The 17,296-nt window shown below is 43.4% G+C and overlaps 1 protein-coding gene across 1 annotated transcript in view; it reads left to right on the top strand.

Annotated features, from left to right (window-relative positions):
• Positions 1-17,296, top strand: part of LOC126188351 (uncharacterized) — a 260,603-nt gene that overhangs the window by 88,891 nt on the left and 154,416 nt on the right. Inside the window, exons 2-3 of the mRNA XM_049929950.1 lie at positions 1,206-1,322; positions 16,218-16,480. Of these exons, the coding sequence (XP_049785907.1) occupies positions 1,206-1,322; positions 16,218-16,480 (380 nt within the window). The remainder of the gene's footprint in view (positions 1-1,205; positions 1,323-16,217; positions 16,481-17,296) is intronic.

Raw genomic sequence — 17,296 nt, 5'->3', positions numbered from 1 at the left:
CGCGCTATTCATCTGTGCCCTCGGTGGCTCAGATGGATAGAGCGTCTGCCGTGTCGGCAGCAGAGGTTGTCAGTTAGTCATCATTTTTCATAATTAGCTTCAAAGGATAAAAAGAAAAAATTTTCGCTATAGTAACTATTAGATGGAAAAAAACTACAACTACCTGTACTGTAATGAAGCGTTCCCGCAATGTCATTCACTAATAATCACAAGATTATTTATTGTATATGCAAGTATATACCGTAATTATTTTGTTTCCTGCATAATATATTTCATTTTTGAGACATTTATCGCAGTAAAGTATTAATTTTGTGTGCCCTCATCGCAGAAAGTTTTCACCAGTGACTACAGCTAGTTGGTGATAGCTTAGAGATGTTGTTGATACCAGTGAGACTGTTTTATGTTGTTACATGTTGCGTACCGATGCATTTCAGGTAACAGCTTAATATACAGGAAAGACTTTTATATGACTTTTTGAAGTAGTACTGCTGTGAGTATTTCCTTCAAATTGTTGAAACAGAATATCTTGCAGATATAAAATTAATCATTAATAAGCTTAGAAGCAACTGGGTCCTACATCAGCAACAATTATGAAAAGGCTTCTGAATCAAATGTGATGTAGAACAACAATCGAACATCTGAGAAAATACGTTGTGAAGTCAATGCGTAAAATTTTACTCACCAAGATATATTGATTGCGTATTAATTCTGCATTGATCATATATAAATATTATTTGCAGAATCGAAAATACCAGAGAAACATGTCTGCTTTTCACAGGATTTCAACCTAAAGTCTTTACTGCACTGTCGCTACTCGTTTTTTTTTTCAACGATGTTTTCATCAGCAATGTCTCTGCCTTATCACTAGATACCATTTTAAATCTAATTATGTGGACTGAAACATTATTATTTTATTACTATGAGAAAAGATTCCCGCCCTTGCCGAGAGTGGTGTTATGTTACAGTGTGAGTGACGCCAAAAATTGAAGCAACAGCTTTAAACCTCAGGTGTGAGTGTATTGACGTTAAAAGGACTACATCTTCAAATGTGCCCATTTCTAACACAAAGAAACGTCTTTCAGTCCCAGGTTGACAACGTTTCGCGCGGTTTTCGTTAACGAACAGCACAGATTAATTGTTAATATTTATGAAGTTGGTAACACTGATACGTGGAGTCCCGCTGAGCAGCGCGTGTTTGCCCGCAGAGCGGCCGCCGCCTCCAGGGAAGCCCCGCCTGGTGCCGGGGACTCCCCACTCGCAGGCTGGCGTCGTCACCATCCGCTGGGACCCGCCGCCGCGGCACGGCGGGGCGCCTGTCACAGGTAAGTAGGAGAGGAGGGGAAGGGTCTCACCCTGAAGCAGGGCTACCACCTGTGCTGCTGCAGCTGCAGTCCTCCGTATCTCACAAGGGGAAGGCCTCAGACACGGCCAACCGATTTGGCTGACTTGGCAGGTCGCTTGTGTAGCTACAACCTAAAACGAAGGACTCTGAGATGTTTACGCTTAACACCCTTCCGTTTTTGAGAAAATCACCGCTAAAGGTCATGATGAGTAATCGGCTCAAAACTGGCGCGATCGATAGATAATTGTAAATGCAGCATTATTCATCATCAAGTATGGGGTCCACAAACGCATACTTTTACAGAAATCGAGGAAAGAAACTTTTGCAAGTGCCCCAAGTGTAGCCAGATGGTTTAAGCCAAGAGCGCCGATAGCGTTCGGTAAGAAGGTTCACTGCCCTCTGTAATAAAAAAAACTCAGTGAACTGATTTACGATAAACGTGAATGGATGTCATGGGCCGTCCGCCCCGAGCAAAAGCAACAAACAATAACGAACCAAAAATGAGTTTAAAAAAAATAGCACAACAGCCAAGGTAAGTGGCTGGGAAGCGGAAAGCAGAGAACCCGGGTTCGAATGTCGAGGAAACCTAGCGGATGTTATTTATCTCGTTTGTATTTTTCCATATCTCAGTTGATAGGCATAGGAGGGTTAATAAGGTAAGTTAATCAATAAGGAATGATAAAAAGGTAGGCAAATAAATTTCTCAAACTTCTTGGGATAGTAAACAACTAAAATGTTACTTCTGGTCACTTTACAATGGCGCTAACCAGTCACTGTTACGTGTTCTCCTTTTATTCGAACAACTTGATGGATGGTACTTGTCATATAAACATCCGAAACACTCACGGGACCAAAACATCTAATGAATGCAACCTTTCGATAACTACACTGTTCGTTCCGAAGAGTCGGCGGAAAACACTTGGTTTACATTTAAAAATATGTCTTTTTCGGGAATTAATTTTGATGTGTACCATGCATATATCATTGCCTGAAGAATCGGCGCTTAAAGCCGGTTATGACTTATGCGGCGAATAGTTATTGCATATGTGAAGTTGTGCAATTCCCGCTGGGTTTCCAGAAGCACACTGCAATTCTGAAGCCTCACAATAAATTTTTTTAACCTGGCTACAGAAATAAACATCACAGTGTTGTTTGGAGGTATTACTTTTACCGTGAACATCAGTTGACCCTCGTCATCTATAAACATGGTGTCATTTATTAGAGTATTAGTTTGTCCACCCCAGGAATCCTATATTAGACAAAACTTGTTATCAGCAACGTATGGTTTTAAAACATTCTCAAGAAATGTTCTGTAAATCGCATTTGTCAGTTTGCCGGATTTGAAGCAAGTAATGTAAACATTTTTCAACAAGTCGGTTAAGCGATTGACCTCTTCTGTAACCCGAGGACCAAATGTAACATTCGTCTGCCAACTGCGGCAAGGGTTCGTTTTACTCCCTTATCTGATAACGTGCTTCGAATGTTCACCTGATAGTCGCATCCTGTTTGATCGGTGTTGATCACGTAATCTCGATTAAAACCGGTCATAAGTGACGCCGTTTGCGTGATGAAAAGAGCCTCCACTTTCCGTATATCTTCTATATTTTCTACCTGCTTGTGGGAGACGTATTTAGTGACGTGCCACTGACGAATTTTATATTCCGGTTTGAAATTCCTTGCCCAAGATCATGATGCAGCAAACGTAAAATCCTTGTTAGTCGTATATCGAAGCACTGCACCTGCAGCCCACTCCTGGAGTTTTCTCTTTGCTACATTCTCGTTACGACAACGAGATTCGACAAATCGGTCGTCGACATATTTATCGCCTGGTATTTGTCGTATCTTGTCCCTCTTTTAACGATATCATTTTCCCATAATTTTAGGTCCATCTTCCTTTTCAGGGCTGTTGTTGCTCCAGTCTTTTGCAGAGTTTGTAGGTTCCAATTTGGATGATTCTTGGCTAGCCCTACCGCCTTTACTTTTACTTCAAGGGATCTAGCGCCGTAGTTCATTCGTTCAGTAACCGGTTCGTAATACTCATGAGGAACAGACGAAGCACAGACTGCATGCGACGTGGACATTTCTAAAGTGTTATGACCATTTTGCGATTCACTAGTCGGGATATCTTCCACTGAATCACCTTCTGCTTCGCCTTCATGGTATAGTACTTCAGTATCAACAAAAGTCATTTCGTTCGTCAGCTCCAAAAATCGTTCACCGATAGCCGCTCCCATCAATCTGGAACGCCGAGAAACAGAACTGGCTGCTTCCGGTAGTGCATTGATAATATATCTGTCTTGCAACACTTTTACAAACCAAAACACAGCGTCGGTAACTTGCCGCTTGTTGTCTTCTGTGACAGGCTCCCAACTACATAAAATAGCGCTGGTCGAGGGATGTACATCCTCCATTATTCATAGTATGCAGCTGAAAGATATGACACAACAAACAATAATTAATTACTAAGGAACAAACAGAAAAGCTGATTACTACAAAGTACATACAGTACAATTCATATGTCATTTACGGCAGATCAGTGTATTCTTTCACAAAACATACACTCCTGGAAATTGAAATAAGAACACCGTGAATTCATTGTCCCAGGAAGGGGAAACTTTATTGACACATTCCTGGGGTCAGATACATCACATGATCACACCGACAGAACCACAGGCACATAGACACAGGCAACAGAGCATGCACAATGTCGGCACTAGTACAGTGTATATCCACCTTTCGCAGCAATGCAGGCTGCTATTCTCCCATGGAGACGATAGTAGAGATGCTGGATGTAGTCCTGTGGAACGGCTTGCCATGCCATTTCCACCTGGCGCCTCAGTTGGACCAGCGTTCGTGCTGGACGTGCAGACCGCGTGAGACGACGCTTCATCCAGTCCCAAACTGCTCAATGGGGGACAGATCCGGAGATCTTGCTGGCCAGGGTAGTTGACTTACACCTTCTAGAGCACGTTGGGTGGCACGGGATACATGCGGACGTGCATTGTCCTGTTGGAACAGCAAGTTCCCTTGCCGGTCTAGGAATGGTAGAACGATGGGTTCGATGACGGTTTGGATGTACCGTGCACTATTCAGTGTCCCCTCGACGATCACCAGTGGTGTACGGCCAGTGTAGGAGATCGCTCCCCACACCATGATGCCGGGTGTTGGCCCTGTGTGCCTCGGTCGCATGCAGTCCTGATTGTGGCGCTCACCTGCACGGCGCCAAACACGCATACGACCATCATTGGCACCAAGGCAGAAGCGACTCTCGTCGCTGAAGACGACACGTCTCCATTCGTCCCTCCATTCACGCCTGTCGCGACACCACTGGAGGCGGGCTGCACGATGTTGGGGCGTGAGCGGAAGACGGCCTAACGGTGTGCGGGACCGTAGCCCAGCTTCATGGAGACGGTTGCGAATGGTCCTCGCCGATACCCCAGGAGCAACAGTGTCCCTAATTTGCTGGGAAGTGGCGGTGCGGTCCCCTACGGCACTGCGTAGGATCCTACGGTCTTGGCGTGCATCCGTGCGTCGCTGCGGTCCGGTCCCAGGTCGACGGGCACGTGCACCTTCCGCCGACCACTGGCGACAACATCGATGTACTGTGGAGACCTCACGCCCCACGTGTTGAGCAATTCGGCGGTACGTCCACCCGGCCTCCCGCATGCCCACTATACGCCCTCGCTCAAAGTCCGTCAACTGCACATACGGTTCACGTCCACGCTGTCGCGGCATGCTACCGGTGTTAAAGACTGCGATGGAGCTCCGTATGCCACGGCAAACTGGCTGACACTGACGGCGGCGGTGCACAAATGCTGCGCAGCTAGCGCCATTCGACGGCCAACACCGCGGTTCCTGGTGTGTCCGCTGTGCCGTGCGTGTGATCATTGCTTGTACAGCCCTCTCGCAGTGTCCGGAGCAAGTATGGTGGGTCTGACACACCGGTGTCAATGTGTTCTTTTTTCCATTTCCAGGAGTGTATTTTATTCGGTGGATTAACAACGAAAAATCATGACATTTATCCTCGTGGTTCGCGGCGGCCTAATGACGGAAAACAACTCTTTCCGATTGACCTCTATAAGGTTCGTGCTGGACACCCTCACTCTTCGAGGTTCATAACTATGATGTGACCAACCCAGCAACCGGGACAACATAACTCTCCGCGTGCATTCTGTCCCGTGCCTCGCTGTAAACTAGCGTTGCGCGGTTGGCTATCTGTGGTCCCTCGTGACGAATTCGCAGCACTCTTACTCGGAGTTATTTTCATGTGACAAGGCTTTAAAGTTTAATTCTTTACTAATTCACGTCGTTTGGGACATTAGTTTGCCTACCTGATTACTATTATTATTCCGTGTTTAGTTGCGTGCCTTATTAACCCCTCCTATCCCTATGAGACAGGCGAAATACCCTCAGACTTCAAGAAGAATATAATAATTCCAATCCCAAAGAAAGCAGGTGTTGACAGATGTGAAAATTACCGAACTATCAGTTTAATAAGTCACAGCTGCAAAATACTAACGCGAATTCTTTACAGACGAATGGAAAAACTGGTAGAAGCCGACCTCGGGGAAGATCAGTTTGGATTCCGTAGAAATGTTGGAACACGTGAGGCAATACTGACCTTAAGACTTATCTTAGAAGAAAGATTAAGAAAAGGCAAACCTACGTTTCTAGCATTTGTAGACTTAGAGAAAGCTTTTGACAATGTTAACTGGAATACTCTCTTTCAAGTTCTGAAGGTGGCAGGGGTAAAATACAGGGAGCGAAAGGCTATTTACAGTTTGTACAGAAACCAGATGGCAGTTATAAGAGTCGAGGGGCATGAAAGGGAAGCAGTGGTTGGGAAAGGAGTAAGACAGGGTTGTTGCCTCTCCCCGATGTTATTCAATCTGTATATTGAGCAAGCAGTAAAGGAAACAAAAGAAAAATTCGGAGTAGGTATTAAAATTCATGGAGAAGAAGTAAAAACTTTGAGGTTCGCCGATGACATTGTAATTCTGTCAGAGACAGCAAAGGACTTGGAAGAGCAGTTGAACGGAATGGACAGTGTCTTGAAAGGAGGATATAAGATGAACATCAACAAAAGCAAAACGAGGATAATGGAATGTAGTCAAATTAAGTCGGGTGATGCTGAGGGAATTAGATTAGGAAATGAGACACTTAAAGTAGTAAAGGAGTTTTGCTATTTAGGGAGTAAAATAACCGATGATGGTCGAAGTAGAGAGGATATAAAATGTAGACTGGCAATGGCAAGGAAAGCGTTTCTCAAGAAGAGGAATTTGTTAACATCGAGTATAGATTTAAGTGTCAGGAAGTCGTTTCTGAAAGTATTTGTATGGAGTGTAGCCATGTATGGAAGTGAAACATGGACGATAACTAGTTTGGACAAGAAGAGAATAGAAGCTTTCGAAATGTGGTGCTACAGAAGAATGCTGAAGATAAGGTGGGTAGATCACGTAACTAATGAGGAGGTATTGAATAGGATTGGGGAGAAGAGAAGTTTGTGGCACAACTTGACTAGAAGAAGGGATCGGTTGGTAGGACATGTTTTGAGGCATCAAGGGATCACAAATTTAGCATTGGAGGGCAGTGTGGAGGGTAAAAATCGTAGAGGGAGACCAAGAGATGAATACACTAAGCAGATTCAGAAGGATGTAGGTTGCAGTAGATACTGGGAGATGAAGAAGCTTGCACAGGATAGAGTAGCATGGAGAGCTGCATCAAACCAGTCTCAGGACTGAAGACCACAACAACAACATCCCTATGAATTCTGATACGAAAAACTACAATTAAAAAAAAAATGAAAACTGTAGAGTTCCTCGAGATTTGAACCCAGGTTCTCCGCTTCCCACCTTGGCCGTTGAGCTATTTTCTTTTTGAACGTTAACCACTTTTTTTTATCTCAGTTTGTTCGTTATTGGTCGTTCTATTTGTTCAGGGCAGACGTCCCATGACGATTGTTTAAGTTCATCGTTGATCCATTCACTCAACTTCTTTAGTATAGACGGCAGCTAATCCTCTGACCGAACACTCTGACCTACTGTGCCGGTGTTATAGGCACTCTCGGCGGAAAGCATTTACCATGTGGGTACATAAGCGGCAGTTGTAAAAGTTCCTTTCCTCGATTTCTGGAAAAGTATGCGTTTGCGGACCCCATACCTAATGACGAAAAATTTACAATTATCTATCGACCCCGCCAATTTTGAGTCGATTGATCATCATAACCTTTACGGGTGATTTGCACATAAAGGGGGGGGGGGGGGGGGGTGTTGAGCTAGCTGTTAGAGTCCTTCGTTTTAGGTTGTACACAAGCGGCGTGCAAAATTTAAGCCGAATCGGTTGGCTGTAGGCCTTCCCCGTGTCAGTCGGTTATGACAATCAGATCATAATGCCGACCTGCATCTTTCGTTCCTAACGTGTAAGTGCAGCATAAAATTATAATTCCCCCTTTTATCCATACCCTAAGAAACTTCCAGAATCAATTTTCACTCTGCACTGGTGTGTGTGCTCATTTGAAACTTCCTCACAGATGAAAGCTTTGAGAGTCGTTATCTGGCACACAGTTTTAATCTTAAGGGATCCTTTTTTGTGAAAATTTTTCTTACGGGGGTAGCCGTTTCACAACACATAGCGGTGGCTGGGGAAGTTTGCCACATGGGTTGGTTGTCACAAGTCCAAGTCGCTGCTACTTCCTAGAGCTCTAAACGCAAACCACAGTATGGCTTACAATATTCTGAGTAGCATATAAGCGGTTTATTGCCCCTGGTCACAATTTCCTTCAGTTTATTGGCCTTCTGTGCTTTTGCAGCTGTGGATATTCGTTTACAAGTAGTTCGGTTATCATGAATACCATTAACTTTTGTAACAGTATCTCCAAATTTAACTCATTCTCAGTTCTCAAGTACACTTTATCGTAAACTTCAACTATTTGGCTATAATTATTTGCATTTTGTTACTAAAATTTAAAAATGTTACCACCGAAAAACAAATTTTATAAAAAAAAACTGCATTTAGAGGCTAATATGGAATAATTACTTATAAGTAGAGACCGGATTATATGAATCATAATAACCTTAAAATATTCATGCAAATATGCATGAAAAATGCTTAAAATGCATGAAAAGTGTCGAAATATGCAAGATCAAATAATAAAAAACCATGGTAGTAGTTGTTGTTGTGGTCTTCAGTCCAGAGACATTTGATGCAGCTCTCCATGCTACTCTATCCTGTCAAGCTTCTTCATCTCCAAGTAACTACTGCACCCTACATCCTTCTGAATCTGCTTGGTGTGTTCACCTTTGGTCTCCCGCTAGATTTTTACCCTCCGCGCTGCCCTTCAACACTAAATTGGTAGTTACTGCGTGCATTATATCTAAAAGTCAAACCTGTGCATATCAGTTACGAGGAAGTGCGCGGCCACGCGAAAAATCGGTATATTTAGAACGCTGGTATCATTTTCTCAGTACTTTCTGGTAGAGGTCAGGGAGGGGACCTTCCTGGAATTATGTTCTAAAAATCTGCAAAATGGGGACGCATACTGTGTTTCAAAAATTGTTCCTTTTTTGCTATTGCTGCCGGTAACAAGCGGATGCGATGCGACTGAGTCGCAGTCGAAACAGTCGATATGCACAGGACCAACTTCGAGATACATCGCACGCTGTGAGGCACGCTCAAAAACTCCATAAAGCTGTCGTTGCCGGTAACATGCGGATGTGATGCGAGCGACTCGCAGTCGAAACAGTCGATATGTGCAGATCAACTTCGAGATATATCGCACACAGTGAGCCACGCTCAAAAACTCCATATTATTTTATTTAAAAAAACAACATACAATCATGAATTTTGTTAAACACCATTAATTTTAATTAATACTATTGGACCAAAGCATCATTTATAATTTATTTTACGTTTTGCTACTATTGTAAACATAAACGACCAAGTACTGTTCCAAATGTTTGGTAGTAAGATTGTGTCTTCAATCACTCAAAACATTTTTACAAGCAGAAAAGGACCGTTCTATATTAAGTGAGGTAACTGGCCAGTATTTGAATTTGGGTGCTATGTTGGCACTTATTGTTTATGGTAAACGTTAACCTGTCCCATTAATAAAACTATCAATTTGACACAAGAGTTCAAAGACTGGGTTATTGTTTAAAATGTTTTCAAACTTTTCTTTAAATATTCTTGGGAATACCTCCGGCAATGAGGAGTTCACTAGAATAATTTTATTCATTAACTGAATAGACTCATTCAACGCCAAATCTTGAGTTTCAAGCTTTCTAATACTTGCAGGTATATGGAAAAAATGAGTGCTAATCACAGCAACGTCTTTTTAATACCGGAATTATTAAATCTTCCTTGCACTGGCAAACTGCCAAAGTATCTGCACCATCGAAGTCGTTTACTACTCCTCTAATTGCCTGGAAACGTTCATTGTAAAACAACACAACTTCGACCCACATACCCCAACGTGTTACCACTGATTTGGGAGGTAAAGGCACATTTGCTAGTTTTTCTTTGTATGTCTTGATGAGAGCAGGAGCCTTTAGAAACACTGTCTTTGTGAATGAAATCAGTTTATTTACATTCACAAACGTGGAACGTACTTCTTCAGCAAGGCGATGTACTCCATGAGCAACGCACGTCACATGAATCAAATCGGGATAAAATACTCCGAGGGCTTTTCCTGCTTTGATCATATAGGGAGCAGCGTCTGAAATAAACAGAAACACCCATTCATCTCCAGAAGATTCTGGAAATATTTTTCTGACACACTCATTCCCAAATCTGGCCATCGTAGAAAGATTTACTTTTTAAAGGCCGCTAAATAGGAAGAAGAAGGCTTTTCTTAAAAAGCACCAACAATTAAATTCGCAATGTAACGGCCGCAAGTGTCTGTAGTTTCGTCAACTGAAACCCAGATAATGCTGACCTTGAGTTCATTGCGTATTTCTTACAGAACATTGAGGTAAATTGTCGGTATGTAATTTTTACGCAATCTTGATTTATCAGGTATATTTTGATTTAAGCAATGTTTGCACAGGAAGACTGTGAGGATAGGGTTTGTAAGTTTTTGAAGAGAAATATTGCTTCACGTAGATCCACGTTAAAGCGACTATTTTGGTTACCTTTGGAGAAATCCTTGCTATTGCAACTTTCTGTCTCCTTAACTGAACGATGTCTGGAGACAAACTGGACTCGCTACAGAGAATCACTGGGACATTCTGAACTACATCTAACGTCTCCTGGTTGGGAGCATCGTTCGGTGAGTTATCCCAACTACTTTCTACTATTTTTCAACAGTTGCACAATGTTACTCTGTATCGCCATTGAAGTTTTTGGGTTTTTGACTTCAGTTCAGGGTCAGTAATTGTAAGAATTTCGGGGATGAAGCTGATTATTAAATCTGTCATCGAAATTTAGTAAGACATTGAGAGAAAATCTCCCAAAACCAAATTCACAAAGAAATGATAGTTCGCTGTTTTCAGTGTAGCAAAAGTTTTGCTAGCGACGATGAGAATGAATTAAAGCAATAGCGTCCTCAAGTATCTGACGTTTCCTACGGTATAGGACCAAAAGAAATCAAAACCATGGCTTGTGACCTTTGCGTGGAAAATTTTATTAAATGTCTTAAATCTTGTCATATGTGCTCGAGATCATTGATTTGCTAATTTTTTTTTTTTTTAAGGCACGAAACTCTTTTAATACGAAAAACAAAGGCCAGCAGCTTAGCACGATTCTCGAGCTTCAACCGAACGAAAGTGGAATACTTTTTCAGTTATCTGACAACAGTGCACGGAAAGTACAATTTTCAACCTCATGAATTTTGGAACATGGATGAACCGGGAGTTACTTCAGTGCAGAGCCCAGATGGAATTGTTGCTGACAGTAACGCAAAGGAAAAATGGATCCAGTGTATAGAATCTAACAAGGACGCACACAAATTGCGTGTTGGTACTCCAAGGCCAAAAAACTTTTCTGCACATGGAAGCTGTGAAATACAAGGCTAATTATGGATATTTTCTTATATAATTACTTAACTTACTGTTTTAGTAACTAAATTTGTTTTAAATATGTGTTACTGCTTTATAAGTACCTCTATCTTTTGAATTTACATAGCGGGATAAAACATGTGAATTTCAGAGATGTGTGATTACATTCACGGGTTTAAGATAAACTGCTTTTGTGGAATAGACAGCTACAAAATTTCGACATCGCTCCGTTGTACAAGCTGTTCTTCTTTAATGACGACAGCAGAGGAGCCCATGAGTAGTATCAAAATATACTCATTGACTTATATACTCTTCACGAATTTAAATTTCAGAATTTGAGTGGATAATGTGTTTCCAATTTCATTTTTAATTGATATTGCCTGTGTGGAAATTGGGAAAAAGGTAAAATTTACAGAGCTACAGTGTCACTGGGGGTGTGTGATAACTTTCATAACAAAATTAGTCTCGTAGACTTTTATAAGGGTTTTCCTCAACATAAACCTCCTCGATTTTACAACTTCGCAGCTACGATTATATCGATGTTTTAATCTACATATCTGCGTAAGGAAGGTCTTTCCATAATGAAGACAAAAAGAGCTAGCGACGGAGAGTCATAGATACATTTCAACTTTAAAGTTTGTCTGTGCCCACAAAACGGTACCAAACATTGAAGCTTTTGTGAAAACCAAATAAATAATAGTCATTCACATTTGTTTAACGTCTGAATAAAAAGGGCACTAGATACATTTTGATGCTAATTTAAATTTTGACCAGTAATGACATCAATCACAGGGCTGCATCGGCCATAAGAAATGTTGTGTTTCATCATAGAAATCTTAATAAAATAAATCCGCCACAAAATGCAGTAATGAGCCACGGTGAAGCGATATATCTCTGTACAACGTGACACTACCGGCCGTAGCTTGAGCAGCTGACTTGGGGGGTACCTCCCTGCCTCCTCACCCCTCACCTTCCGCCACCATTACTCACTGCGAGCCGATCTGTTCCTCACTGTTGAGGCGTGAGCAAGTGCCAGATCGGTTAACAGGGCTGCTCTATGGTAGCACTAAACACTCCATCCACAATTCTTCAAAGAATCGAACTGTTATGTATAAAACAGCTACAAAAGTCTGGTTACCTTACAAATAATTTACTGTGTTAAATATTTCAAAATGAGCTTGTAAGTGAGAAGAAGTTTAGGGAAGCTTTGAAGTTATGTTTAAAGCTTGTTGAAAGTCGCTAAGTGCTCTCTTATACAGTTGCTGACTGTAAGAATTGTTTTACTCTGTAAAGCTTTAGCGTAAGATATCTTTTAATGAGTAGATTGTGCTAGTATTTTAAATCATAACATTTGAGCAATAATTTTGTGAAATACTGAACACCAAATTTTTTTGCCCCTGGAAGCCGTTAGACAAGCAGTTTGCAACTGAGACTGTGCTGCATGAAGTGGGTTATCCGTTTAGAAATATGGATGATTAAACTCCGGTTGCTGTGTGGCATGTTAACTGTCAAACCAGCATAACTACACTGGTGTCCAAAATTAAAACAACGAACTGCTATTTCCCCGTCCTGTATCTAATTCACAATGTAATCATACGAACTTAATGTGAATCGTGCTGTTGTTTCTCGAATGAGGCCACAGTTTAGAGAGACCAAAACTGTATTCCAGAGACCAGGACAGGGCCGGAAACGTGTGACATCAGAAAGAGGAGAGCGTTACTTATAAAGCAGTAACACATATTTAAAACAAATTTAGTTACTAAAACAGTAAGTTAAGTAAGGGCACCTTACTACTGCAGTGCAACTGGCGTCTGATATCGCAGCAGCCCCTGGACGTGTTGTATCGAGGAAAACAGTGGAAAAAAGGCTTCAGCAGAGTCGTCTTTATTGTTGGAGACCTGCTGTCTGTTTAGCTACGGTGTGTCTTCAAAGAAGGGAACGTCAAGAGTGGAACCGTCAACATGCTACCTGGACTGTCAAACAGTGGGGACATGTTCTTTTTACAGATGATTCCCGATGGATTCGCATCTGGAAGGCATATGGAATACAGTTTCATGACCCAAACTTTTTGGAAAGAGACCAATATTGATGAGGATCCCCAGTTGTGTGGGCCGGGATTATGTTGACCAGTCAACCCCTCTTCGTGACTTAACTGCTACCAGGTACCGTGAGGATATCTTGGGATCTCATGTGCCGTTGTTGCTGTGGGCCCAGACTTCGTACTGATGGACGACAATCCTGGATCTCATAGAGCACGGATGGGCGATGTTTTTTTGGAAATGATATTGCACGCATGGCGTGGTCTACTCGCTGTCCCGATTTGAATCCCATAGATCATGTCTGGGATGCACTAGGCAAACGGGTTCCATTCAACAAGCACTCTCTAAGACTTCCGAGCAGTTCTGCAGGAATAATGGACGTTACTGCCTCAACATGAGATTGATGACATCTTTCATAGCATGTCCCGTTGCTGTCAGACCTGTACTGGTGCCAGATGTGGTCACACCCCATAAGGGAACAGTTGGCTCTGAGCACTATGGGACTTAACATCGGTGGTCATCAGTCCCCTAGAACTTAGAACTACTTAAACCTAACTAACCTAAGGACATCACACACATCCATGCCCGAGGCAGGATTCGAACCTGCGACCGTAGCAGTCCCGCGGTTCCGGACTGAGCGCCTAGAACCGCTAGACCAACACGGCCGGCAAGGGAATAGTTGTCAGAATGTGTGTGCAAATCTGTTAAGTTGGAAAAACACCAAGAACTATTTTGTCTACTGTTTTGTATGTTGCAGCTGATTACGTTCTATATTCTACACGTTGTTTCTACTTTACTATCACGTGAAGATGAAGATGATGAGCGTATGGCATTGTTGGCCGGGAGGCCCCATACGGGGAAGTTCGGCCGCCGGATTGCAAGTTCTTTTTAGTTGACGCCACTTCAGCGACTTTTCGTCCGCCGCTCGTGGTCTCGCGGTAGCGTTCTCGCTTCCCGAGCACGGGGTCCCGGGTTCGATTCCCGGCGGAGTCAGGGATATTCACCTACCTCGAGATGACTGGGTGTTTGTGTTGTCCTCATCATTTCATCATCATCCAGGAAAGTGGCGAAATTGGACTGAGCAAAGATTGGATAATTGTACGGGCGCTGAAAACCAGGCAGTTGAGCGCCCCACAAACCAAACATCATCATCATCTTCAGCGACTTTGCGCGTCAGTGATGATGAAATGATGATGAAGAACACACAACACCCAGTCATCATGAGGCAGAGAAAGTCCTTGTCCCCGCCGGGAATCGAACCCGGGGCCCCATGCGCCGGAAGCGAGAACGCTACCACAAGACCACGAGCTGCGAACTTACTATCTCCTGTTTATATTGTATGTGTCAAAAGAAACGCAACCTTGCAAAATTTCCGTTTGTTGCTTTAATTTTGGACACCATTGTATGTACGGTTTTCATAGATAATCTGTGTGTTACTACTTATCTTAGTAACGTTGCTCATTGTAATTACGTAGGTTGGAACTTAAATAGTGGCAACACTGCTGTGGAGACACTACGCAATGGAATCTGTTATTGTCGCTGATAGCACACGTTATTGACATACCTACCTGACCTCGGAGCAAATGGACTCGCCCGTCCCATGTCACCTGCGTCTGCACAATCGAGGGAAACATAGTCACTTGCGAGCGAGCAGGTTAATGTAACAGTGTCACTATGTTTTCGAAACAGGAACACATGGGCCACACTGTACGAGCCAAAACTGAAACGCCAATCCAACGAATGGCGTCATTATAGGTCGCCGCGAAAGTCGAAAGTGCGTCAGAGCCCCAGTATGCTGAAAGTTATGGTGATTCTCGTATACGACTGTGATGGTGTTTTCCCAACGTATTACGTTCCTCCACGGCAGACCGTCAAAGTACTGTATTACTAGAATGAAATTTTCACTCTACAGCGGAGTGTGCCCTGATATGAAACTTCCTGGCAGATTAAAACTGTGTGCCGGACCGAGACTAGAACTCGGGACCTTTGCCTTTTGCGGGCAGGAGAGCTTGTTTGAAGTTTGGAAGGTAGGAGACGAGGTACTGGCGGAATTACAGCTGTGAGGACGGGGCGTGAGTCGTGCTTAGGTAGCTCAGTCAGTAGAGCACTTGCCCGCGAAAGGCAAAGGTCCCGAGTTCGAGTCTCGGTCCGGCACACAGTTTTAATCTACCAGGAAGCTACTGTATTACTCTTCGTTATTGGACCATCACCTGCGACCAGCTTTACGAAAGAAGCGGCGACACTCTCTGTGCAACCCACCCATCATTTTGCACGACAATGCGCGGGCGCATACAGCGCAAGCTGTGGCTGCTCTGTTGGGTTGATGGGACTGGAAAGTACTGTCCATCCACCATACTCCCCCGACTTAAGTCCTTGTGACTTTGATTTGATTCCGAAGATGAAGGATGCACTTCATAGCATTCACTTCATAACTGTTCCAGAGAGTCGACAGGCAGTAGATCACTCCATTCGGACCATCAGCAGAACAGGCTCTGCTAACGGTATACTACGCCATCCACATCACTGGCAGCGGGTTCTACACAATGCTGGTGACTACTTTGAAGGACAGTAACAGGTGCAAACATGTAACTCTTTTGTATCGGTTGTGAATAAATAGTTGCCATTATTTAAGTTCTGACCCTCGTATAATGACAGCAGTACCAAAAATGCCCTCTCCCAAATACTGTAAGTCGCTTTGCTAAGTGTAGATGTAGAGAAGCGAGACCGCTAATGATTCGCACGACGGCAGTGACAGGGACAGAATTGTACTGCCCGCCGTGTTGTCGGCCTGTGTGTTGTTGTTTACGAGACTGCTGTGAGACGTACGCAGCCCCTGTGCGGCAGGCTACCTGGTGGAGCACCGGCGCGCGGGCACGCCGCACTGGGTGCGCTCGACGCCTGCGCCCACGCTGCGGCCCGAAGCGGCGCTGTCGGGCCTGGAGCCCGGCTGGCGCTACCAGTTCCGCGTCAGCGCCGAGAGCGCCGCCGGCCGCTCAGAGCCCGGGGAGCTGTCGGAGCCGCTCACCGTGACGCTGGACCAGCCTCAGGCGCAGCCACCGCTCTTCACCGCCGAGCTCCGTGACGCCGTCGCCCTCGAGAACGACAAGGTCGGTCGCCGCGTGATACCACGCCTGCATTCCTCTTTTTATTTATTTATTTATTTATTTACATGTCAAGTCCTGTAGGACCAAATTCAGGAGCAAATCTCCAAGGTCATGGAACGTGCCAGTACATGAAACTACAACATAAAAGAAATGACAGATAAAAATAAAATTTAATTTTAACCATTGTTTTTCAGTGTTTCGTCCGCGACTGTTTTACTTTAGTAAAATGAAGAACAAACCGCCTTCAGTCACAAGTTGCGTTTATTTACTGCACTATGCATTTCGAGCCCTGGAGGCTCATCTTCAGGTGCTTTTTAGTGATTTACATCAGGTTTTTTAGTTGTTTGCAGTTTAACATTGTATGATGTCTGCTTCTGTTGTGCAGTTGGTATACACAATACACATCTTTAATTTTGTAGTACATACTGGGATATATACATAGTCACACACTTTTTCGCACAGTGTGTGACTATGTACACCTAAACCATATGGTTTTAATTTTATCCTGTGAATTAGCTATTCTATTTGCATTCCACATACTCTTTGCCTTCCTAATATCATTTTTAAGCGCCTTACAATACTGTTTGTAATGGGCTACTGTAGCTTGATTGTGACTAATAACATTTTGATATAATTCCCGTTTTGTTCTACATTATATCCTTATGCAAATAGTCAGCCACCCAGGCTGCCTATTACTGCTAGTACCCCGTTTACAACGTTTTAGAGGAAAGCATCGTCTGGGCAGGATGTTGGCAGCTATTTGCACGTAAATACAAATCCGTGTGCGTCGGCTTCCGATACACTTCATGTCCCAAAGTG

The sequence above is a fragment of the Schistocerca cancellata genome, chromosome 5 (genome assembly GCF_023864275.1).
Source record: "Schistocerca cancellata isolate TAMUIC-IGC-003103 chromosome 5, iqSchCanc2.1, whole genome shotgun sequence".
NCBI lineage: Eukaryota > Metazoa > Arthropoda > Insecta > Orthoptera > Acrididae > Schistocerca > Schistocerca cancellata.
The sequence above is the reverse complement of the archived record's forward strand: the minus strand, read 5'-3'. Positions and strand labels throughout refer to the sequence as shown.